The following is a 24704-nucleotide window of genomic DNA, read 5'->3' on the forward strand; positions in this document are numbered from 1 at the left end:
GAGGGGACATACACTAAAAGATATTACCTCAGACTGATGTGAAATAGTTTACTTTCTATGTTTTCTTATAGTTTTTATGGTTTTAGTCCTTACATTTAAGTCTTTAACTCATTTAACTCATTTTGAGCGGGTTTTGTATATGGTGTAAGAGAGTGGTCCAGTTTGGGGGTTTTATTTGCATGTATCTGTCCAGATTTCCCAGCACCACTTGTTTAAGAGACTGTTATGACTCCAGTGTATATTTTGACTTTATTTATCATAGATTAGTTGACCAGATAAGTGAGGGTTTATTGCCGGGCTCTCTATTCTGTTCTATTGATGTATGTGTCTGTTTTTATGCCAGTACCATACTGTTTTGAATATTTTGTATTAATTAATTATTTTTCTTTATTGTTGAAAGTATTACATATGTTTCCATTTTTCCCCCATTAACCCCCTCCCCTGCCCCAGGCCTTCAGCACTCTATTGTCTGTGTCCATGGGTTATACATATATACATATAGGGTCTTTGGTTGATTACCTCTCACCTACCCTCCCCCGCCTTCCCTCTGAGATTCTACACTCTGTTTATACTTCCATGTCTCTGGATCCACTCTGTTCATCAGTTTGTTTTGTTCATTAGATTCCACATATGTGTGCAATCATGTGATACTTGTCTTTCTCTGACTGACTTATTTCACTTAGCATGATACTCTCCAGGTCCCTCCAAACTGCCTCAATGTGTAAGATATTCTTCTTTTTTACTGCTGCATAGTATTCCATGGTATAAATGTACCGCAGAATTCTTATCCACTCATCTACTAGTGGGCACTTGGGCTGTTTCAAGATCTTAGCTATTGTAAATTGTGCTGCTAAGAACATAGGGGTGCATACAGTCTTTTTCATTGGTGTTTCGGGTTTCTTAGGATATATTCCTAGAAGTGGGATCACTGGGTCAAATGGCAGTTCCATATTTAATTTTTTGAGGAAACTCCATACTGTGTTCCATAATGGTTGCACTAGTCTTCATTCCCACCAGCAGTGTACTAGGGTTCCCTTTTCTCCACATTGTCCCCAACACTTGTCATTTGTTGATCTGTTGATGGTAGGCATTGTGACAGGTGTGAGATGGTACCTCATTGTTGTTTTGATTTGCATCTCTTGGATGATTAGTGTCTTTGAGCTTTTTTTCATATGACTCTTGACCATCTGTATGTCCTTTTTGGAGAAGTATCTATTTAGGTCCTTTGCCCATTTTTTAATTAGATTGTGAGTCTTCCTTTTGTTAAGTTGTATGAGTTCCTTATATATTTTGGATATTAACCCTTTATCAGATGTATTCTTGCCAAATATGTTCTCCCATACAGTGGGCTCTCTACTCGTTTTGTTGATGGTTACTTTTGCTGTGCAGAAGCTTTTTATTTTGATGTAGTCCCATTTGTTTATTTTCTCCTTAGTTTCCTTTGCCTTAGGAAATGTATCTGTAAACATATTGCTACGAGAAATGTCTGAGATTTTGCTGCCTATGGCTTCTTCTAGGATTTTTATGGTTTCACGACTTACATTTAAGCCTTTTATCCATTTTGAGTGTATTCTTGTGTATGGTATAAGATGGTGGTCTAGTTTCATTTTTTTGCATGTATCTGTCCATTTTTCCCAACACCATTTATTGAAGAGACTGTCTTGACTCCATTGTATGCTCTTGCCTCCTTTGTCAAATTTTAAGCGTAATGCCTTGGGTCGATTTCTGGGTTCTTTGTTCTTTCCCGTTGATCTATATGCCTGTTCTTGTGCCAGTACCAGGCTTTTTTTAATTACGATGTCTTTGTAGTATAACTTGATATCTGGTATTGTGATTCTCCCAACTTTGTTTTTCTTTCTCAAAATTGCTGCAGCTATTTGGGGTCTTTTCTTATTCCATACTAGAGGCCCGGTGCACGAAATTCGTGCATGGGGGTGGGTCCCTCAGCTCGGCTTGCACCCTCTCTCAATCTGTGACCCCTTGGGGGATGTCTGACTGCCTATTTAGACCCGATCCCTGTGGGACCTCTTGCAATCTGGGACCACTGGCTCCTAACTGCTCGCCTGCCTGCCAGATCTCCCTAACCACTCTGCCTGCCTGCCTGATCACCCCTAACCATACACCTGCCTGCATGATTACCTCTAACCACTCTGCCTGATTGCCCCTAACCATTCGCCTACCTGCCTGATCACCCCTAACTGCTCACCTGCCTGCCTGATCGCCTCTAACCACCTCTGCCTTGGCCCCACCACCGCGGCTTTGTCTGGAAGGACGTTTGGAAGGTCATTTGGCGTTTATCTAATTAGCATATTACACTTTTATTATTATAGATAAGTTGTGGGAGTATTTGTTCTAGCTCTGAAATATTGGTATTTTAATTGGGATTGCACTGAATCTGTAGATTTCCTTGGATAGTATGAACATTTTAATGATGTAGATTCTACCAACTCATAAACACGGTATATTCTTCCACTTATTTATATCTTCTTCTCTTTTTTTTCAATGTCCTGTAATTTTCCAAGTACTGATCTTTTGCCTCCTTGTTACGTTTATTCCTACGTACCTTATTTTTGTTGTTGCAGTGGTAAATGGGATTGTTTGTTTAGTTTCTCTTTCTGAGAATTCATTATTGGTGTACAAAAAAAGCCATCAATTTTTGGGTGTTGATTTTGTATCCTGCTACATTGCCAAATCCATTTATTAAATCTAGTAGTTTTTTGGTGGAGTCTTTAGGGTTTTCTATGTACAATATCATGTCTTCTGTGAATAATGAGAGTTTTACTTCCTCCTTTCCAATTTGTATGTCTTTTATTTCTGCTGCTTGTCTGATTGCTGTGGCTAGGACTTCCAGTACTATGTTGAATAAGAGTTCTGAAAGCGGACATCCTGTCTTGTTCCTGTACTTAGGGGAAATGCTTTTAGTTTTTGCCCATTTAGTATGATGTTGGCTGTAGGTTTTTCATATATGGTTTACCATGTTAAAATATGCTCCCTCTGTTTCCACTTTGCTGAGAGTTTTTTATCAAAAATGGATGTTGGATGTTGTAGAATGCTTTTTCTGCATCTATTGATATGATCATGTGATTTTTGACTTTCAATTTGTTTATGTTATATCACGTTTATTAATTTGCAAATATTGTACCAGCCTTGCATCCCTTGAATAAATCCCACTTGATTATGGTGTATGATCTTTTTAATATATGTTTTGATTATTATAAATCAAATTTGTAGTATAGTTTGATATCATGATACCTCCAACTTTGTTCTGCTTAAGATTTCTGTGGCTAGTCAGAATCTTTTGTGGTTCTCTATCAATTTTAGGATTATTTGTTCTAGTTCTGAGAAGAATGCTATTGGTATTTTGATAGCAATTACAATGAATCTGTAAATTGCTTTGGGTAGTATGGTCATTTAAACCATATTAATTGCTCCAATCCATGAGCACAGTATATCCTTTCATTTACTTGTGTCCTCTTCAGTCTCTTTCTTCATTCTCTTATAGTTTTCAGAGTACAGGTACTTCGCTTCCTTGGTTAAGTTTATTCCTGGGTATTTTATTCTTTGTGATGCAATTGTAAATGGCAGTTTTTCTTCATTTCTCCTGATTGCTTATTATTAGTATATAAGAATCTGACAAATTTCCATATATTAATTTTGTATTCTACTTTACTGAATTCTTTCATTAATTCTATTAATTTTTGGTGGATTCTTTAGGGTTTTCTATATACAGTATTATGTCATCTGCAAGTAGTGACAATTTTGTTTCTTTCTGATTTTGATGCCTTTTATTTCTTTTTCTTGTCTGATTTCTCTGTCTAGAACTACATATATAAAAGGCTAAGCGACCGTCTGACCATCTGATAGGTATAATGCGTACTGACCTTGAGGGAGCAGACACACAACGCAGGAGCTGCCGAGCTGCAGTGACTTGGCAGCGGTGATTCTTGGGTGACACACGCCGGAACCAGAGAGGAGGGAGCCCGATTCCAGGGTGCGTCACCCAAGAATTGCCCTCTCGCAATCCAGGAGCCCTCATGTCAGAGAGCCAGTTTCAGCCCGATCCCTGCAGGCCAGGCCAAGGTCCTCACCTGCTGGAGGGACCCCGCTTACTCTGCAAACACCCTTCGAGCCACAGTGCCGCCCCAGGTGCAGGCGGCTGGGGAGGGACTGCTGGAGGTTGGCTCCAGGTCGTGTCTGGCCCATCTTGCCCAGTCCGGCCTGGCCAGCCACCATCTAATTAATTTCCTTTCAGTGTGCATGAATCCGTGCACCGGGGCACTAGTGTTGAATAATAGTTATGAAATTTGACATCTTTGTCTTGTTCCTGATTTAGAGAAAAAGCTTTCCTCTTTTCACCGTTAACTATGATGTTGCATGTGGGCTTGTCATATATATAGCCTTTACATTTAAATTAATTATTGGTAAGTATGTGCTTATTGCCATTTTGTCAATTGTTTTTTATTGTTTTTTTTGTTCTACTCTGTTTCTTCTCTTGATCTTTCTGATTTGTTGGTATTCTTTAGTGTTTTCCTTTCTCTTCATTTTTTTGTATATTTTTGGCATGGTTTTGGTTTATGGTTACTATGAGATACATATACTAGTATATCAATCTATATCTATAGCAGCCTACATTAAGCTGATAAGCATTTAAGTTCAATTGCATTCTAAAAGCAGTACATATGTACTCCTCCCTCTCCCCTGTGTTTTTAACATCATGTTTTATATCTTTTTGTTCTGTGTATATCTTGACTATTTATTGTAGTTATAGTTAATTTTGCTATTGTCCTTTAACATTCCTATTAACTTTTTAAGTGGTTGATTATTGTATATTTGCCTTTACCGGTGTGATTTTTTTCCTCTTTCCTGTAATGTTTTATTTCTCGGTATGGTCTTTTCTGCATAAAGAAGACCCGTTAACATTTCCTGCAATGCTGATTTAATGTGGTGAACTCCTTGGGTTTTTGCATATCTGGGAAATCTTTTATCTCTCCTTCAATTCTAAATACAGTGAAACCTTGGTTCTAGAACAATTCATTCTGGTAGGCTGTTAGAAAATGAAATCATTTTTCCTATTAGAAATAGTGTAAATTGAATTAAACCATTTCAGCGCCTCCCCCCCAAATAAATGACTCCATGTTTTAACCTTTCTTATGTGCAATACCTGTCTAATGTAATGTTTAATTTACAAATAAACACTTTATTTATCTTTTAAAATATATTTTATTGACTTTCTACAGAGAGGAAGGGAGAGGGATAGAGAGAAACATTGATGAGAGAGAAACATTAATTCAGCTGCCTCCTGCACACTCCCCACTGGGGATGTGCCCGCAACCAAGGTACATGCCCTTGACCAGGATTGAACCTGGGACCCTTCAGTCTGCAGCCCAACGCTCTAGATGCAAAAGGGACGTGAAATGTAAATGAAAATTTAACAAAAAGCTTATGAAATGTACAGTAAAAGTGAAAATTTAATAATAATAAGCAGCAACAAAAGCTAAATAACACAAAAATATTTATAGCACAATTTCCTGAGATGTTAACAATATGAGTTTTAATATGTCACTGAGAGACATGAAAGGGTTGTCAGGCTGAGAAGCAAATTGTTGGGGATGGGAGACATTCGAGAACTGAGGTTTGACTGTAATACTAGGTGTACCAGTTCATAATGCAGATTTTTTCAATAGATGGAGATACACATATGTTGATATATATGCAACTTGATATGTATGCTATTTTGTTGTATTGACAGCAAGCTTCAAAACTTCATGTCAAATTTGCTGAAAGTGTTAACATCATAGATATTTTTATGCTTAAAAATGTTTAATTTCGTGCCAAAAAAAGAGCATTTGTGGAAAGTTTTAATTCATTACTTTATTTTGAAGAAAAGTGCTGCTGAAAGTTATCATATACTTCGGGAAGCTTATGGTGAACATGCTTCATTTCAAGATACTTGTGACCGCTGGTTTAAACACTTTAAAAGTGATGATTTCGATGTGAAAGACAAAGAACATCCAGGTCAACCGAAAAAGTTTGATGACCAACAATTACAAGCATTATTGGATGAAGATGCGTGTCAAACTCACAACTTGCAGAAAGATTAAACTTTGCTCAGCAAACAATGTCCTATCGTTTACATACAATGGCAAAGATTTTAAAGGAAGGAAAATGGGTGCCACATCAACTGAACAAAAGACAAATGGAAAACCGAAAAGTCATCAGTAAAATGTTGCTTCAATGGCACGAAAGATAGTCTTTTTTGCATCGAATTGTGACTGGCGATGAAAAATGGATTTATTTTGAGAATCCCAAACACAAAACCATGAATTGATCCAGGTCAACCATCAACATCGACTGCAAGGACAAATCGCTTCAGAAAGAAGACAATGCTCTGTGTTTGGTGGGATCAGGAAGGTATGGTGTATTATGAGCTTCTAAAACCAGGTGAAACCGTTAATACTGATTGCTACCGACAACAAATAATCAATTTGAACCACGTTTTCATCGTGAAATGACCACAATGTGCCAGAATACATGGCAAACTAATTTTGCTTCGTGATAATGCACCACCACACACTTCAAAACCAGTTAAAGACACGTTAAAAAATCTTGCCTGGGAAGTATTAACCCACCCTATTCACCAGACCTTGCTCCTTCAGATTACCACTTGTTCTGATCAATGGCACATGCACTTTCTGAGCAGCACTTCAAAACATACGAAAAGTGGAAAATTGGGTCTCTGAATGGTTTGCCTCAAAACAAGAAAAGTTCTATTGGGACAGTATCCACAAATTACCTGAAAGATGGGGGAAATGTGCCACAGTGATGGTACTTTGGATAAACCACTTTTGATGTTTCTCTTAAAATTATCATGTTTTCTTTGATTACAAAATCCGCATCATTAACTGGTACACCTGGTAAACTTGCTGGATAAAATATTCTGTGATGTAGATCCCTATCTTTGAGCACTTTAAATATATCTTGCTACTCTCTTCTGGCCAATAAAGTTGCTTCTGAGAAATCAGATGATAGTCTTGTGGAGTTTCCCTTGCCTGTGACTTGGTTTTTTGTTCTTTTTCTTTTTGTTTGTTTGTTTGTTTTCTCCCTTTATGATTGACTCTTTATCCTTAACTTTTGCTAGTTTCATTAGAATATGTCTTGGCCTGAGTCTCTTTGGGTTCATCTTACTTGGGACTCTCTGTATTTCCTGAACCTGAATATCTGTTTCCTTACCTAGATTAGGAAAGTTTTCAGATATTATTTATTCAAATAAATTCTTGCTGCCCTTTTCTCTCTTCTCCTCTGGGATCCCTATAATGCAAATGTTAGGGTACTTGGTGCTATTCCAGAGATCTCATACTATCCTCATTTTTGAAATTCTTTTTTCATTTTGCTGTTTTTATTGGGTGATTTCCACTATTTTGTCATCCAGGTCACTAATCCATTATTCTGTTTTAACTAATCTACTCTTTATTCCTTCTAGTGTATTTTTTATTTCACCTATTATATTCATCTCTGATTTGTTCTTTACATTTTCTATCTCTTTGTTGAAGTGTTCTCTAAGGTTTTTCTTGTAGTCAGTTTGTTGAGCATCCTTATGGCCATTTCTTTGAATTCTTTATCAAGCAAATTATCTCCATTTCATTAAGGTTTTTCTCTGGAGTTTTTCCTTGTTCCTTTATTTGAGGCATATCCTTCTGTCTCCCCATTTTGTTTGACTTTCTGTGTTTATTACTGTGAGTTGGATAGAATAAATATCTTTCTCAGTCTAAAAGAGTAGTTTCTGAGTAGATTGTGTATTGAGTAGTTTTGGCAGGCAGGTGCTGGTTGGGGCAGGTATGTGCGGTGCCTGATGCGTCACCTGGGCTGAAGGGGTGTGTTCTGGTAGAGTAGCCTGATGTATGCTTGCTTCCTTGTCCTTATTATCTGGGTGGGGTTGCCTGATGTACTTGGGGCTGCTCCCTGGGCTCTTGGAGTTCCCTGTTGCTTTAATTTTCTGTGATCTGAGCTGGGTCCGTGCAGGGTTGCTTTGTGAGCTTGCATTTTCAGACCCTGCCTAATCCACTCCTTCTCCATTGGGGCAGGCTTGTGTGTACACACCTTAGCACTTTGCTAATTCTGTTCCCTTTCTGAGCAGTACAACTCCTTGCAAGCTCAACCACACCCCTCTCACTCCACAGGCAGCACTGTGTGCATGCCCTGTTGCTTAAATTATCCTAAGTCATAGCAGGGTCTGGGTGGGGCCACTTTGCATTCCTGCAGCTAGATGCCCTGCTAGCTATGCCCTTTCTCCTGTTGAGGCAGCCTTGCATGGGAGCACACAGCAGCACTGTGGTAGTTCTGAAATCTCTCCTGGACAGTAGCAGGAGCTCCTGCCATGGGTGGGCGCACAGCAGCATCCCACTCACTCCACATGGGGCAGTCTGGTGTGTGGGTACCACATAGTTTTTCTGACTCCACACTTTCTTCTGGTTGGGCAGCCCCACTTAGGCATACAGCGGTGCTCCACTATCTCCGCAATTTCTCTGGAATGAGCAGTCCTGTGTGTGGGCACCATAGTGTTTTGTTAGCTCCCCATTCTTTCTAGGAATGAGAACCCCACATGAGCACACAGTAGCACCCACTATCTCCACACTTTCTTTGGACAGGGCAGCCCTGCAAGTGAGTACTGCAGTATTCTGGTGGCTCCATACTTTCTCCAGATACGAGAACCCCTTGTGTGTGCAGCCAAGTGGGAGCACAAAGCTGCTGCACCTGCTGGATTAGATGGTCCCCTTGTGTGCACACTTTGGCACTCTTCTGTTTCTTCTGGGTCTAGCTCAAGTAGGGGTGGCTGGGGACATGCTACAGCACCCTGTAGGTCTGCCAGGGAACCCGGATGGAGCTCCCACCTGCTATCCAGGTTCAGGGGAAATGTTAACAATGGGGCCTACCCATTCCTCCAGTACTGGGTTGTTTTCTCTGCTCCCAGAGAGCTCTCATGGTTCCCCAACCATCTCTAGGTAGTCACTCTCTCTTGTTTATTGTGCAGAGGCTGTTCAGTTGGCCCACAGTTTTCTCTTATGAGGATTTGATCTAAATACAGGTGTACATTTGATATATTCTTGCAAGAATGTGAGCTCAGCATCTACCCATAGGTACCATCTTTGAGCGACTATAATAATCTTCTTTTTACACTTGTTAGTTTGGCTAGATTTAGAATTCTTCAATGGAAATATTTTTCCCCAGAATTTTGAAGGCTTTTCTCCATTGTCTTCTATTTCCATTGTTGCTGTTAAGAAGTCCATTATAATTTGTGGTGTTTTGTTTTTGTTTTTTACCTTTGGAAACTTTTATAATCTTTTCATTGTCCCAAAGTATTGTTTAATTTCATAGTGATGCACCTTGGTATGGGTCTTTTCTCATTTATTGTGCTTGGTGCTTGGTGTGTCCTTTCAATCTAGAAATTTGTATTCTCCTTTAATGGGAGGTTTTCTTGTATTATTTCTTTACTAGTCTATGTATTTTTCTTTTTACAGATATAGTGTTCAGCTATAAGAATAGAAATTAAATTTTGTTGAGGTTCTCTTCTTCCTTCCTTACCTCTTTTTCCTCCAAATTTCTTACCTTACTGTTTTTGTTTTGGTCTTTCAGGTAAGAAACATGCCCCAAATGTCCAGTGATCTTCAGCTGTCCACTTATATTTAACAGGGAGGCACTAAAAACAATAGGAAGTTCTGTATACGTGGGTTTCTCTTGGACTGATCCGTTTCTAATAAAGAAATCATTCATTCTCCTGCCTGAAGTTATGTGGGCAGAGTGGTGGTATGTCCTACTTCTGGTAACTCAGAGAAAATAAGGGAGTTGGAGTCTTTCCAGTCATTTACAGACTTTTTATTATTATTTATTTTTTTTAATATATTTTATTGATTTTTTTTACAGAGAGGAAGGGAGAGAGATAGAGAGTTAGAAACATCGATGAAAGAGAAACATCGATCAGCTGCCTCCTGCACATCTCCTACTGGGGATGTGCCTGCAACCCAGGTACATGCCCCTGACCGGAATCGAACCTGGGACCCTTCAGTCCACAGACCGATGCTCTATCCACTGAGCCAAACCGGTTTCGGCTACAGACTTTTATTTAATCCTCCATCAGCAGTATGATACTTTATCCTTGCCTTCTACTATGTTTGCTGTCTGTAAGTTCAGCCCATCGGGTTTGGTCTGTCCAGATAGGAAATCTCTGCTCTTCTCTTGGTTCTATAGTATAAATTGGCTTATATCTTCTTGCCATTTGTCCTATAGGTGTCATATTTTAGCTTTTCAACTCTGCTAAGTCAGTTATCACTTAACTGTTTTCCTTTTTTTTATTGCTAAAAGTATTACAAAGGGTATTACATATGTGTCCCTTTTTTTCCCCCTGCCCTTAACAATCCCCTGGCCGCCCCTACCCTCCAGTGTCTTATGTCCATTGGTTATGCTTATATGCCTGCATACAAGTCCTTCGGTTGATCTCTTACCCCCATCCCTCCTGCCCCCCAACCCTCCCCGGCCTTCCCGCTGCAGTTTGACAAGCTGTTTGAGGCAACTCTGCCTCTGTATCTATTGTTCAAAAGTTTATAATGGTCTCTATTATCCATGAATGAGTGAGATCATGTGGTATTTTTCCTTCATTGACTGGCTTATTTCACTTAGCATAATGCTCTCCAGCTCCATCCATGCCGTTGCAAATGGTAAGAGTTCCTTCTTTTTTACAGCAGCATAGTATTCCATTGTGTAGATGTACCACAGTTTTCTAATCCATTCATCTACTGATGGGCACTTAGGCTGTTTCCAGATCTTAGCTATGGTGAATTGTGCTGCTATGAACATAGGGGTGCATATATCCTTTCTGATTGGTGTTTCTGGTTTCTTGGGATATATTCCTAGAAGTGGGATCACAGGGTCAAATGGGAGTTCCATTTTTAGTTTTTTGAGGAAATTCTACACTGTCTTCCATAGTGGCTGCACCAGTCTTCATTCCCACCAGCAGTGCACAAGTGTTCCTCTTTCTCCACATCCTCTCCAGCACTTGTCGTTTGTTGATTTGTTGATGATAGCCAGTCTGACAGGTGTGAAATGGTACCTCATTGTTGTTTTGATTTGCATCGCTCGGATGATTAGTGACTTTGAGCATGTTTTTATATGTCTCTTGGCTTTCTGAATGTCTTCTTTTGAAAGGTGTCTATTTAGGTCTTTTGCCCATTTTTTGATTGGATTGTTTTGTTAATTTGTATGAGTTCCCTATAAATTTTGGAGATTAGGCCCTTATCAGATATGACATTGGCAAATATGTTTTCCCACGCAGTGGGTTTTCTCGTTGTTTTGTTGATGGTTTCTTTTGCTGTGCAGAAGCTTTTTATTTTGATGTAGTCCCATTTGTTCATTTTCTCTTTAATTTCAAGTGCCCTAGGAGCTGTATCAGTGAAGAAATTGCTTCGGCATATGTCTGAGATTTTGTTGCCTTTGGATTCTTCTAGAATTTTTATGGTTTCCTGTCGTACATTTAAGTCCTTTATCCATTTTGAGTTTATTTTTGTGTGTGTAAGTTGGTGATCTAGTTTCATTTTCTTGCATATATCTGTCCAATTTTCCCAGCACCATTTATTGAAGAGACTATCTTGGCTCCATTAACTGTTTTCCTTTTACAAAATTGTGTTTATGCCTTTAGACTGCTCTCTTCATCCTTGTAGATTTATACCCTTCTTTTAGTTCACTTTAATGGGATTAGGAGGGAGTAAGTTAAATATGTAGCTCAGCCTCCATGTTATCAGGATTTAAAATGAAGCTTTTTTTTTAGTTGAATGTATTTTGGCCTTTGCAGGGTAAACAAAGGATTAATGGTTAGGCTGAACAATTATTCCTCTCTTCTTGTACTCTTTTTTATTTTAAAAATACTTTTTATTTTCTAATTAGAGTTGAGGTACAGTATAGTTTCAGGTACACAAACCAATGAGTGGACATTTATATAATTTACAAAGTGATCATCCTGATAAATCTAGCACCATCTAACACCATGCATAGTTATTCTAATACTAGTGGCCCAGTGCACAAATTGACGCACATTGAAAGGAAATTAATTAGAAGAACTATTTTAATATCACTGTTCGCCCTTTCTCTGTAATAGAAGTGTCAACCAAATTCACGATCGACAATGACAGATTGAAACACATGCGTGCAACTGGCGCCAGCAAGAGCTTTATATCCTATCTAATAAAAGAGAAACATGGTAATTAGCCATACCTCTGCTACCCTTCCCATTGGCTAATCAGGGCGATATGCAAATTAACTGCCAGCCAAGATGGCGGCTGGCAGCCAGGCAGCTTGAAGCGAACGTGAGGCTTGCTTGCTCCAGTGATGGAGGAAGCGAACATTCCCCGCCTGCCGCTACCGGCCTCTGAGCTTGCAGTTTGAAACATTGTTACAAATATAGAAGCTAAACAAAACCCCAGAAACCTGCTTTCAGCCAGCCGGGATCTCAGAGCTGAAGTTGAAAGTGTTTCGATTATAGAACCCAAACAAACCAGATACCTGCTTTCAGCAGCAGAGGCCTAAGAGCTGGAGCCAAGCCTCAGAGCTAAAGCTGGCCCAGAATAAAAAAGAAAAGAAAAAAGGAGCGGTTGGGAGCTTCAGTCACCCACCAGCCTGAAAACAGCCCTCAGCCCCTCACCCAGACTGGCCAGGCACCCCATTGGGGACCCCCACCCTGAAGGGTATGTGACCAGCTACAAACAGCCATCATCCCCTCACCCAGGCTGGCCAGGCACCCCAGTGGGGACCCACACCTGATCCAGGACACCCTTCAGGGCAAACCAGCCGGCCCCCACCCGTGCACCAGGCCTCTATCCTATATAGTAAAAGGGTAACATGCCTCCAAGCACCGGGATCAGCAGAGCCACGAGGCCTCCCGGCACTGGGATCAGCGTGACAGGGGGCAGCGCCCAAACTCCCTGATCGCCCTGTGGCTCTGTGTGTGACAGGGGGCGGGGCCACAACCTCCCTATCCACCCTGCTCTGTTCGTGACAGGGGAAGGCGCCCCAACCCCCTGATCAGCCCTGCTCTGTGCCTGATAGGGGGGAGCTCCCCAACCCCCTGATTGCCCTGCAGCTCTGTGTGTGACAGGGTGCGGCGCCCCAACCCACCCTCCCCCAACGGGCCCTGCTCTGTGTGTGACGGGTTAGAGCCATAACCTCCCCATCGGCCCTGCCCTGAGTGTGACAGTGGCAGCGCCCCAACCCCCTGATCGGCCCTGCTCTGTGGGTGATAGAGAGTGGCGCCCCAACCCCCACCCCCACGGGTCCCGCTCTGTGTGTGATGGGGTAGAGCCATAACCTCCCCATCGGCCCTGCCCTGAGTGTGACAGGATGCGGCGCCCCAACCCCCTGATCCGCCCTGCTCTGTGTGTGACAGGAGGCGATGCCCCAACTCCCCCATCGGCCCTACTCTGTGAGTGACGGGGGAGCTCCTCAACCCCTTGATTGACCCTGCTCTGTGCGTGACAGGGGGAGCTCCCCAACCCCATGATCGACCTTGCTCTGTGCGTGACAGGGTATGGAGCCCCAACTCCCCTGATGGACCCTCCTTTGTGAGTGACATGGGCCGCGCCCAAACCCCCTGATTGTCCTGTGGCTCTGTGTGTGACAGGGGGTGGGGCCACAACCTCCCTATCCACCCTGCTCTGTTCGTGACAGGGGAAGGCGCCCCAACCCCCTGATCAGCCCTGCTCTGTGCCTGATAGGTGGGAGCTCCCCAACCCCCTGATCGCCCCGTGGCTCTGTGTGTGACAGGGTGCGGCGCCCCAACCCACCCTCCCCCGACGGGCCCTGCTCTGTGTGTGACGGGGTAGAGCCATAACCTCCCCATCGGCCCTGCCCTGAGTGTGACAGTGGCAGCGCCCCAACCCCCTGATCGGCCCTGCTCTGTGGGTGATAGAGGTTGGCACCCCAACCCCCACCCCCACGGGCCCTGCTCTGTGTGTGATGGGGTAGAGCCATAACTTCCCCATTGGCCCTGCCCTGAGTGTGACAGGGTGCACGCCCCAACCCCCTGATCCGCCCTGCTCTGTGTGTGACAGGGGGCGATTCCCCTACTCCCCTATCGGCCCTACTCTGTGACGGGGGAGCTCTCCAACCCCCTTATCAACCCTGCTCTGTGCGTGACAGGGTACAGAGCCCCAACTCCCCTGATGGGCCCTGCTCTGTGTGTGACGGGGCGGGGGGCGCCGCAACCTCCCCATCGACCCTGCCTTGATTGTGACAGGGGGCGGTGCCCCAACCCCCCAATCGGCCCTACCCTGAGCGTGACCGAGGGTGGCATCGCAACCTCCCGATCCACCCTGCTCTGTGCATGACAGGGGGAGGTGCCCCAACTCCCCAATCAGCCCTGCTCTGAGCCCAACCAGGGGCTGCACCTAGGGATTGGGCCTGCCCTTTGCCACCCGGGAGCAGGCCTAAGCCAGCGGGTCGTTATCTCCCGAGGGGTCACAGACTGCGAGAGGGCACAGGCCGGGCTGAGGGACCCCCTCTCCCCCCCGAGTGCACAAATTTTTTTGCACCGGGCCTCTAGTATATAGATAAACTTGCTTAATTAGACCTGCTTTCTGATTTAGCTAAAATTTTTCCAGCCCAGTGAATCACCCCAACTTCTCTTTCAGATAATTGTCAGCAACACAGCAGTAAATATCAATACTGAGTAGATTATTATTGTAGATCACACAGGGAGAACAAAGGGTAAAATATTTGACTGCAGCAGTGTTTGACTACATTCTGCACAGTGAGAAAACCTGAAGTCATTTTCAAGGTCCACCATTTCTTCTTTTCAGTTGGGTCAGGTTTCTAAGTTTTCTAAATCTCCGTTTTCTGGCTAATGAAAACAAAATAGGATTCCACCGAGTCTCCTATCTACCTACTCCAGTACTTCTGTGAGGATCAAATGAGATGAGGCATGGGGAAACCCTTCACAGACATTTGGTTAAAGTGTAAAATATCTCTACCTGACTATAAAGCAAGTCGTGTTCCTGGGCTAAAGAAACTCCAAGGAGGCTAGTCACTAAAGAGAGGAAGCCAGGCGTTGGTATGTGACGTCATTATTCAGCACCCATAGCCACCGTTTCCAGACTGCATTTTGCGCCATGGGTTCTTGGCAGCTTCAGCTGCGATTTGGTGGGCTGTCACTCCAGGGTGGTGGCATGGCCTGTGTCCCACTGTGGGGAAGCCGAGTGTTGCTTTGTGGACGCCACGTCCATGGTGCCGTTTCTCTGTAAATGGCCAGTGCATGTCATGGCACTCCTATGTTGAGCGTCTGCCCCCTGGAGGTCAGTGCACGTCATAGCGATTGGTTGGACAGTTGGACACTTAGCATATTAGCCTTTTATATATATAGACTAGAGGTCCAGTGCACAAATTCATGCACAGGTGTTGTATGGCCAGCCCAGCCTGGAGGGTGGGGATGTGGGAGGTTAGCCGGCAGGCCCCGCGCCTAATCGAGGTGGGGGGGGCAAACGGGGGTGGGCTGGTGGGAAGAGGCCATGGGCGGTTGGCCGACTGGCCCCACCCCCAATTGGGGGGGCAATCAGGGTGGGGCCAGCCAGGGGGAGGGGCCGTGGGCGGTTGGCCCGGGGGCCAGGCCGACCAGGGGGAGGGGCTGCGGGAAGTCGGGGGCGCTGATAGGGGTCCACATCAGGCCAGTTGTCGGCTGCAGTGCGCGTCATAGTGAATGTCGTTCCAGTTGTTCTGTCATTCTCGTCGTTGGACTTTTATATAGATAGATTATTGACTATATTTCCTATGCTGTACTTTACAGCCCCATGACTGTTCTATACCTGCTAATTTGTACTTCTTTTTTTAAATTCTTATTGTTAAAAAGCATTACATATGTTCATTTTATCCCCCATTGTCCTCTGCCAGCCCGCCCTTACTCCCCAGCCCAGACTTTCACCGCCCCCCTATTGTCTGTGTCCATTGGCTGTGGTTACGTGCATACAAGTTCTTTGGTTGAGCTCTCCTCCCCTCCCCTGCCCTCTGACCATTAACTGTCTCTCTTTTTCTAAAAAATAAGGTAGGTTTTTGTTCTAAACTAGCAGTCACCAACTGGTAGTTTGGAGACCACTGGTGGTCCATGAGGTCCGAAAGGTTGGCGACTGCTGATTTAATGAAACCTTTGGAGCAGAGGTCGCCAACCGGTGGTCCATGGACCACTGGTGGTCCATGAGGTCCAAAAAGCTGGCAACTGCTGTTCTAATCTATTTTTCTGTCACTGTGAAGCATTGCCATAGAAAAATTTGAGAAGGTATAGCTTTTAATGAAGATTACCATAAGTTATAGTAACCCAGGACTCATATATTTGAATAATTCCTTTTGTGGAGTTGGTGAGGCAATTATTGACTGAATATGGGATATATAATGAAGACATATTATTTTTTACCCATCTGATTGCTACAAATTTGGAAGTGTAGTAATATCAAATGTTGACAAGGGTGCAGGAAAACAGGTACTCGTATATGTAGCTGGCAAGAGTGTAAATTGGAACAGCCACTTTGGAAGACAATTTGGCAGTGGCTATTAAAATTGAAAATGTATACCCTCCATGATCCTGTAATTCCACTTGTCTCTACCCTAGAAAAACCTTGCACATGTGCACAAGGCATGTATAAGAATATTTAATTTGGAAAAAAACAGAATGAGATAGATCTATATATGCACTGATATAAATAAATCTCCAAGACCAGGTTTTTAAAAAGGCAAGTTACAGAATAATATATACATAAAGTGTAATTCTATTTATCTTTAATACATTGTAATAGGTACACACAGATACATATATGCACATTTGTGTTTATATGCTTTATAATCTATTGACATACTAGTATAGTATACTAGAAATGTTTTACAGTATATTTATTAATTACATATGTAGTCTATGCACTTACATATATGTGTAAATAATTAGAATATGTAAACATCTAGAAAAATATCTGGAAGGTCTGGATTAAGCCCATTGCAGTGGTTACTTTTGGAGGGGGGACTGGAATTTTGGCAGGGGTGGGGCAGTCACGGGGACTTGCCCTTTATATGTATTATCTGGACTTTTTTTTAACTAGAATGTTTTCATGTGTTAGTTCTATAAATATACACAGACATATACACATACATTATTGCCAGTTTAATTATGCAGGGTAACTATAAAGCAATGAGATGGATTTTTGTTGGTTATACAGAAGTGGCTCAGTATATTTTGTGGAAAACAGCTCTTGCCAATTTATAAAGATTGTGTGATTTCACTACTGGTCTAAGGCCTACTTATAATCTTCTTGGCTGTCAACCACTCAGTCACCCATTTTCCTTTCATCTTTTTTGGTTATGATAACAGGAAGGAATATGTTCATTGGGTTTTCCCAATCTTGAAAATTACCAAACTTCACTTTCTAGAATTGGTTTCCTAAATGCATGCAGAACTACAGTTGCTATGGAATACATGTTTGAAAGTTCTGAATATAAGGATGTTTGTACAGCTCTTTACAGTTTACAAAATGCCTACTTTTTTGTCTTATTTATCTTCCCCAACAACCATGTGAGGTAAATGGTGTTGTTACCTGTTTATATAAATAAGGAAATGCTTGATGGTCCCCACGACCACCCCCAGGTTCGACGATTCTCCAAGGAGGACTCAGGACTCCACATATAGTCATACTCACAGCTAAGATTTATTACAGTGAAAGGACAGAAAACAATCAGCAAAGGGGAAAGGCACATGGGGCAAAAACTCAAAGAGACCAGGTACAAGCTTCCAAGAGTCTTCTCCCAGTGGAATCACCCAGTATGTGCCTACTTTTTCCAGCAATGGGTTGTGACAACATGTGTGAAATGTTGTCTATCAGGGAGGTACCCCTGAGCCTAGAAATCTAGGGATTTTACTAGGGGTCATTTATGTAGGTATTCTCTGCCTAGCACATATCAAAATTCTAAACTCCCAAAAGGAAAGCATGTGTTTAGGATAAATTATATTTTTTGAACAGTTTAGGCATAGTGAGCCATTCTTATTACTTAAAGAATGGTGGAAATTGTACCCAAATCCAAGTTTCCAGACATGAGCCATGGGCTAGTCTTACAAGCAGGCCTTTTTTTTTTTTTTTTTTTTTTATGGTGAAAATGAGACCTTTAATTTGGTCTTGCAAGATCAGGTGTCTGTGGGCAGGCATACTCAGAGCAGTGTGATCACAGACTATTTATTCCTAGTGTGCAAGAGTCCCTCCCCCTGGTTCCTCATTGGCTGAGTACTATGGGGTTTTCTCCGTATGTTGCCTAGGTCTTATTGTCTCCTATTGGGTTATTTTTTGCTGGGGTCCAACCCCAGCAGGTCCAGGGGTCCCCAAAGGTGTGGACGGAGTCGGTGAAGAAGGAATGACACGGAGACAGCGTTCAGTTGATCAGCAGCCTAGCCAGGATCTCTAGCCAGGTTCTGTTCAGGATCTCCAGTGAAGTTCTGGTCAGGATCTCCAGCAAAGTTCTGGTTAGGATCTCCAGCCAGGTTCTGTGTCCATGTTCTCTTGCTAGGTTCTCCAGCCAGGTTCTCCAGGTTCTCCAGCCAGGTTCTGTAGCCATGTTCCCTCGCTAGGTTCTCCAGCCAGGTTCTGTCCAGGTTCTCCAGCCAGGTTCAGTCACCAGGTTCTAGTCAGGTTCTCTTGCCATGTTCTATCCAGGTTCTGTAGCCAGGTTCTCTCACTAGGTTCTGTCTCTAGGTTCTGTGTCCAGTTTCTGTCCAGGATCTTTTGCCATGTTCTCTCGCTAGGTTCTGTCTCTAGGTTCTGTGGCCAGTTTCTGTCCAGGATCTTTTGCCATGTTCTCTCCAGCGAAGTTCTTCTGTCTCTAGGTTCTGTGTAGGTTCTGTCTCAAGGTTCTGTCTCACAGGCCTTTTTAAAGTTAGTAGTCTCCCCGTGTGGTTCAGTGGTTGAGCATCAACCTATGAACCAGGAGGTCATGGTTCCATTCCTGGTCAGGGCATATGCCCAGGTTGTGGGTTCGATCCCCAGTGTAGGGTGCAGGAGGCAGCTGATTAATGATTCTCTCTCATCACTGATGTTTCTCTCTCTCTCCCTCTCCTTTCCTCTCTGATATCAATAAAAATATATTTAAAAAATATAGTAGCCTCATGCCTGCTATATTAATTCTATTCTGCACAAAAACTAAGGCGAAAAGAAATGAAGTTACTTCCCTTAAGATATTTAGATAGTAAGTGCTGGAATCAAGTCTCAATCCCAGCCCTTTGGTCCAAGTCCATACTTTTCCCACTACATGACATTAATCTCCATCAAATCAAGTACAAATGTTTTTAGTATGCAATTGAAGTGGTGAAATTGAGTGCATAGTTTCTTAAACGTGGAATGTTAAAGTGATTTTCTTCCTTTGCCTTTAATCCCTTCTTTCTCTTTGACCTATAACATTTGTAGGATAACATAAAAAATCTAGAATTGGAAGTCATCAATCTGCAAAAGGAAAAGGAAGAATTGGTTCTTGAACTTCAGACAACAAAAAAGGATATCAACCAAGCCAAGTAAGAATAAAGTCAATAAATATTATATCAAAGTTACTACTGTGTATGAGGAGTTGTGGAGGAAGCAGAGAAGTAAAAGAGCCATATTCTGCACCCACAAATTTTAAACTTAGTTGTGGAGGAAAGTTATTTGAGATTTTTAATAACATCTCATGATGACAATAAAAGAATGCTGTAACACAGCACATGATTAGTAGCCACATAAATTTCTTAGGCAGTAATTGCTTTAAGAGTTCAGAGGGAGGAGATATCAATTTTGGCTGGTATGATCAAGGAAGGCTTTACAAGAAGTTAGCATTTGAGCTGGATTTTGAAAAATTATCAGACCTACCAGACGGCAACAATTTATCCCTGCGCTGATGGTAAATTAGTTTGTGAATAGAATTAATGTCCAGGCTAATAAATGAAAAATCAATCTAGCCATTTCTTAGTTAAGAATAAAACCAAGATAGATAACCAGAATACCCTACTCTCCCTCAAACTTCTGCCTTATTAGCTATTCTGTCTTCTTTTTACTCAGTGACTGTTATATCTTTCTATTGAGTCTAAAGGTAATGTTTTTAAAAGTTATGCTGAATGTTTACTTTCTATCTTATGTAATAAACATCAGAATTATTTCTTACAGCTAAAGTGAAGTGAAATGGCTTCAAAGAACCATCCTTTTAACACATAGTGGTACAGGGGTTGTCATGTATTGAGGCAATTGCATTGTTATATACTCAAAATAATTGTTCTTTGACTCTGTATTAAGGTCCCATTATTGAGACAGTTTTGATTGTTTGGGTGGTATTCATATTTAAAGAAGGCTATGTGAAGGCCTCCTATTTTATATATATATCAGGGTTGTGAGCCTGGGAGTCTAACATTATGTCTTTTGAAGTCAGGCTTTGCTGTTTCTAGTCTTCATTTCTATAGCATCTGTGTTTAGGTTGAGTGAGCGCCGCCGCAAACGTCTTCAGGAGCTAGAGGGTCAAATAACTGATCTAAAGAAGAAACTGAATGAACAGTCCAAACTTCTGAAGCTGAAAGAATCAACAGAGCATACCATCTCCAAACTGAACCAGGAGATACGGGTATTAAACTCTATCCATTCATTTTAACCTACTGGAACTTACAAGCATAAGTGTTCTATATGAAATTATACTATAGAGGTGTTTTCATGTGAGAGAGTACAGGGCAGGATCATCATTTCAAGTGTGTGAATCTCCACAAAAGTCTCTTTTGCAGAACATTGTTCTAGTAGACATCTAGAATCTGAATAATAAAACCCTTCTTTGACATTCAGAGTTTAATGTTAAATTCTCTGAAACCAAAGGGCAAAGATACCTTAATATTTAGTGGTAATATCCTGACCACCTTCCATGATCATGTAGAGTAATTTTGTAAAGTAGTTGCAAAATGACAGACACCTAGAGAAAATTTTCAGCTATTGAATGTTCAACTTATCTGCAAAGTAGTTGCTTCAGGCTACTAGTACTAAAACCTTTAGATACAATGGTTGCTAGGTGGATTTGTTCTTGAGGATTAGTAGATATTTCCTTGAAACTTCATTTATATAGCATGAATTTAGGACTGGATTTAGCTTGTAGGTACATTTTTGCTTTTATTGCTTCAGAGTGTTTATTTGTGTAGTCTATACTCAGAAAACCTGTGCAAGCATAGCAAGGGGTATGATAAGCTTAATCATAAAATCTATTGGCGAGAAAATCTTAGTTTTCTCTCTTAATGCTTAGTTTGTCCATATGCACATCAACCTAGAGTAAATACAGATGACTAATACTTGTACTGGTTTTTGTTTTTACAGGTGATGAAAAACCAACGGGTACAGTTAATGCGTCAGATGAAAGAGGATGCTGAGAAGTTTAGACAATGGAAGCAACAAAAAGACAAAGAAGTAATCCAATTAAAAGAACGGGTAAGTGCCAGAGGGAAGGGGTACAGAAGCTGGGTGGATGTGGGTAAAGGGATGGGGGAATGGAGACATCTGTAATAATGTCAACAATAAATTTAAAGTAAAAAAAAAAAGAATAGGTAAGTATACTCCTCAAAGGTAATAAACCCTTCTCTAGGCTGACTAACATTAAATCATTTTTTTTTTCAAATAACTGGTGTCTCCAAAAATGTGACACATTCATGAATTTTAACAGCTATTTATTAAATGTCTACTGTGTACAAGGTACTATCCACTAGATACCTTGGAAAATATAATGATGAGTGGTATATGAACTCTGCCCTTGAAGAATGTCTGGTGTAAGGGAATGTGAGACATAAAAATGTTTTTCGCCAATATAAAGAATAAAGAGATCTGTGCTTTACAAATGGTCTAAAACAGCGGTCACCAACCTTTCAGACCTCGCAGACCACCGGTTGGTGACCGCTAGTCTAAAACACCAAAGTAATTAAGAAAGGGAAGCACACTTCTAGTTATAGTGAAAAGACAATAGGTGAACAGGCCTTGAATAATAGGGAGGATTTTGTTAGAGATAAATGCAGGCATCCCAGATAAATGGGACAGCAGGAAATGACAACTTTGTAGGCATATTCAAGGCATGGCTAATGGTCCAGGTGGAATAGTAGTAGAAAATTCTATTGGAAAGACAAGTTGAAGCTGAATTGTTAAAGATCCAAGAAGTTTGAACTTTATTTTGTTAGCAGAGTAAAGATTTTTAAGGTTTTTGAGAAACAGTGTGATATTAGCAAAATACTGCTTTAGAAGGATACATCTGGGAGTAATGTGTAGAATAAACTGAAATATTGAGAAATCGGAAGCCAGAACACAAGTTAAGACATTATATTATCCCGAAAGATAGTAAGGGCCTGAATCAGAGTAGTAGCAGCATTCTTGGAAAGCACACTGGAAAAGACATTGATTTGGAGAAATTTTTAGAATTGGCCAGAATGTGATATGTTGGGTCAAGAAATAAGATGAGAAATACTTTCAGAATGGTAGATATCATGAGGAGTTTTGTGGACTCAGTAAAATAAGCACATTTGATAAAGTTTATAAAAACAACTATTTAAAAGGTCTGGAAATTGTCCTAAGGGCATATACCAAATAAACAATTATTCAAGGAACTCTACTAAATCTCAATAAGAACAGCAAGAGTCTGTGGCATTTGAGCCATGACCAATTCCCTCCCCTGACCCTCCAGTTTCCATTCTATGGCTATTGTTTCTTATGTTTCATCCGCTTCAGCTCCATGTTACTACACTTCTGTTTCAGGCAAGAGCAGCCAAGAGGTCTGTGTATCTCTCTTCTTCCACCTAGTCCCCATGCATAGGGTGGAAACTCTGCCCCTGATACAGAAAGCCAATAATACTCGGGCCTGATTGTCCCAACCCATCTACCCATAGTATGTTAGTTCCATGTCAGCAGAGACAAGCCAAGAAAAATAGGGTTTAGTGCCCCAGCCCAGCATCCTACTCAGAACAGAAATGTTTCTCTAATAACTAGGATGCTGTCCCTGCCCCCAGATCCTGAGCGATGGTACAGAGGTTCTGCCCAGGGAGAGAGGCCGGCCATAGGAACAGTCATAGGAATGCTGCCTTCCATTAGGGTACTGACTTTATTTAGGGAGTTAAAATCTGAAGGTGCTGTCAACCAAGAATCTTATAGACAGCAAAGTTTTCTTTCAAAAATGAAGGGAAAATAATGGCATTCCCAGATAAACAGAAGCCAGATACATTTGTTTTTAGCAGATCTACGTTACAAGAAATACTTAAAAGAACTTCAGACTGAAGCAAGTGATACTAACAGTAATTTGAATCTGTACATGCACACAAAAACAAAGAGTGCCAATAAAGGTATTATATAAGTAATTCTAAAAGTATAATTACATATTACTTTTCCTTTCTTAACTGATTTGAAAAAGCAGTTGTATAAAATAATTTGTATGTAATTATATCAATGGGCCTATAGAGATGTAATATGTTTTACAATCTATAATAATAAAAGCATAATATGCTAATTAGACCAGACGTCCTTCTGGACGAAGCCGGGGCTGCAAGGGAAGCCTGGGTCCTGGGTGCCTGCTGGCGGTCAGAGGTAAGCCTGGGTCCCAGGTGCCAGAGGGAAGCTGGTGCTGGCAGCTGGGGGAAGGAAGGTCTACTCTTGCACGAATTTCGTGCATTGGGCCTCTAACAATATAAAGGAGCAAAGTTTTATTTGAGTAAGGAAATGACATCAGATAGTAACATGAATCTACAGGAAGAAATGAGGAGAAACAAATGCTAAATAACAAATTCTATAAACATGTATTTGCTTTCCTTTTAGCTCAGCTGTTTAAAGAACATAAATTATATAAAGTAACAATTATAATAATGTATTTTGGCTTATATATCAACTTAAAATGCATAACAATAATAACAAAGAAAGGAAGAGAGAACAGAGCAATATAGGAATAACATTTCTGTATCTCACTGGAATTAAGTTAATAGAAATCTGAAGTAGATTCTGATAAGATATTTATTATAAGTACTAGAACAATCATTAAGAATGTAACTCAAGCCCAGCTGGTTTGGCTCAATAGATAGAGCATCAGTCTGCCGACTGAAGAGTCCCAGGTTCAATTCCGGTCAAGGGCACATGCCCGGATTGCAGGCTCGATCCCCAGTAGGGGGCGTGCAGGAGGCAGCCAATCAATGAATCTCATTGATGTTTCTATCTCTCCTCCCTTCCTCTCTAAAATTAAAAAAAAAAAAGAGTGTAACTCAAAAATATAGTGAAATAATCATTAAACTAATTATTATGCTATACTACAAAATACTTATATTCCCTTAATGCAGTGGTTCTCAACCTTCCTAATGCCGCGACCCTTTAATACAGTTCCTCATGTTGTGGTGACTCCCAACCATAAAATTATTTTCGTTGCTACTTCATAACTGTAATGTTGCTACTGTTATGAATTGTAATGTAAATATCTGATATGCAGGATGTATTTTCATTGTTACAAATTGAACATAATTAAAGCATAGTGATTAATCACAAAAACAATATGTAATTATATATGTGTAGCATAGTGATTAATCACAAAAACAATATGTAATTATATATGTGTTTTCCGATGGTCTTAGGCGACCCCTGTGAAAGGGTCGTTCGATCCCCAAAGGGTCACAACCCACAGGTTGAGAACCGCTGCCT

The 24704-nt window shown here is 41.3% G+C and overlaps 1 protein-coding gene across 1 annotated transcript in view; it reads left to right on the forward strand.

The window, feature by feature from the left end:
• The window catches only part of KIF4A (kinesin family member 4A), a 177614-nt gene that overhangs the window by 107283 nt on the left and 45627 nt on the right, over window positions 1–24704 (forward strand). Inside the window, exons 17-19 of the mRNA XM_081080846.1 lie at window positions 19461–19564; window positions 20493–20637; window positions 21369–21479. Coding sequence (XP_080936972.1) covers window positions 19461–19564; window positions 20493–20637; window positions 21369–21479 — 360 coding nt within the window. The remainder of the gene's footprint in view (window positions 1–19460; window positions 19565–20492; window positions 20638–21368; window positions 21480–24704) is intronic.

Source organism: Myotis nattereri (genome assembly GCF_964212035.1).
Source record: "Myotis nattereri genome assembly, chromosome: X".
NCBI classification, from domain to species: domain Eukaryota; kingdom Metazoa; phylum Chordata; class Mammalia; order Chiroptera; family Vespertilionidae; genus Myotis; species Myotis nattereri.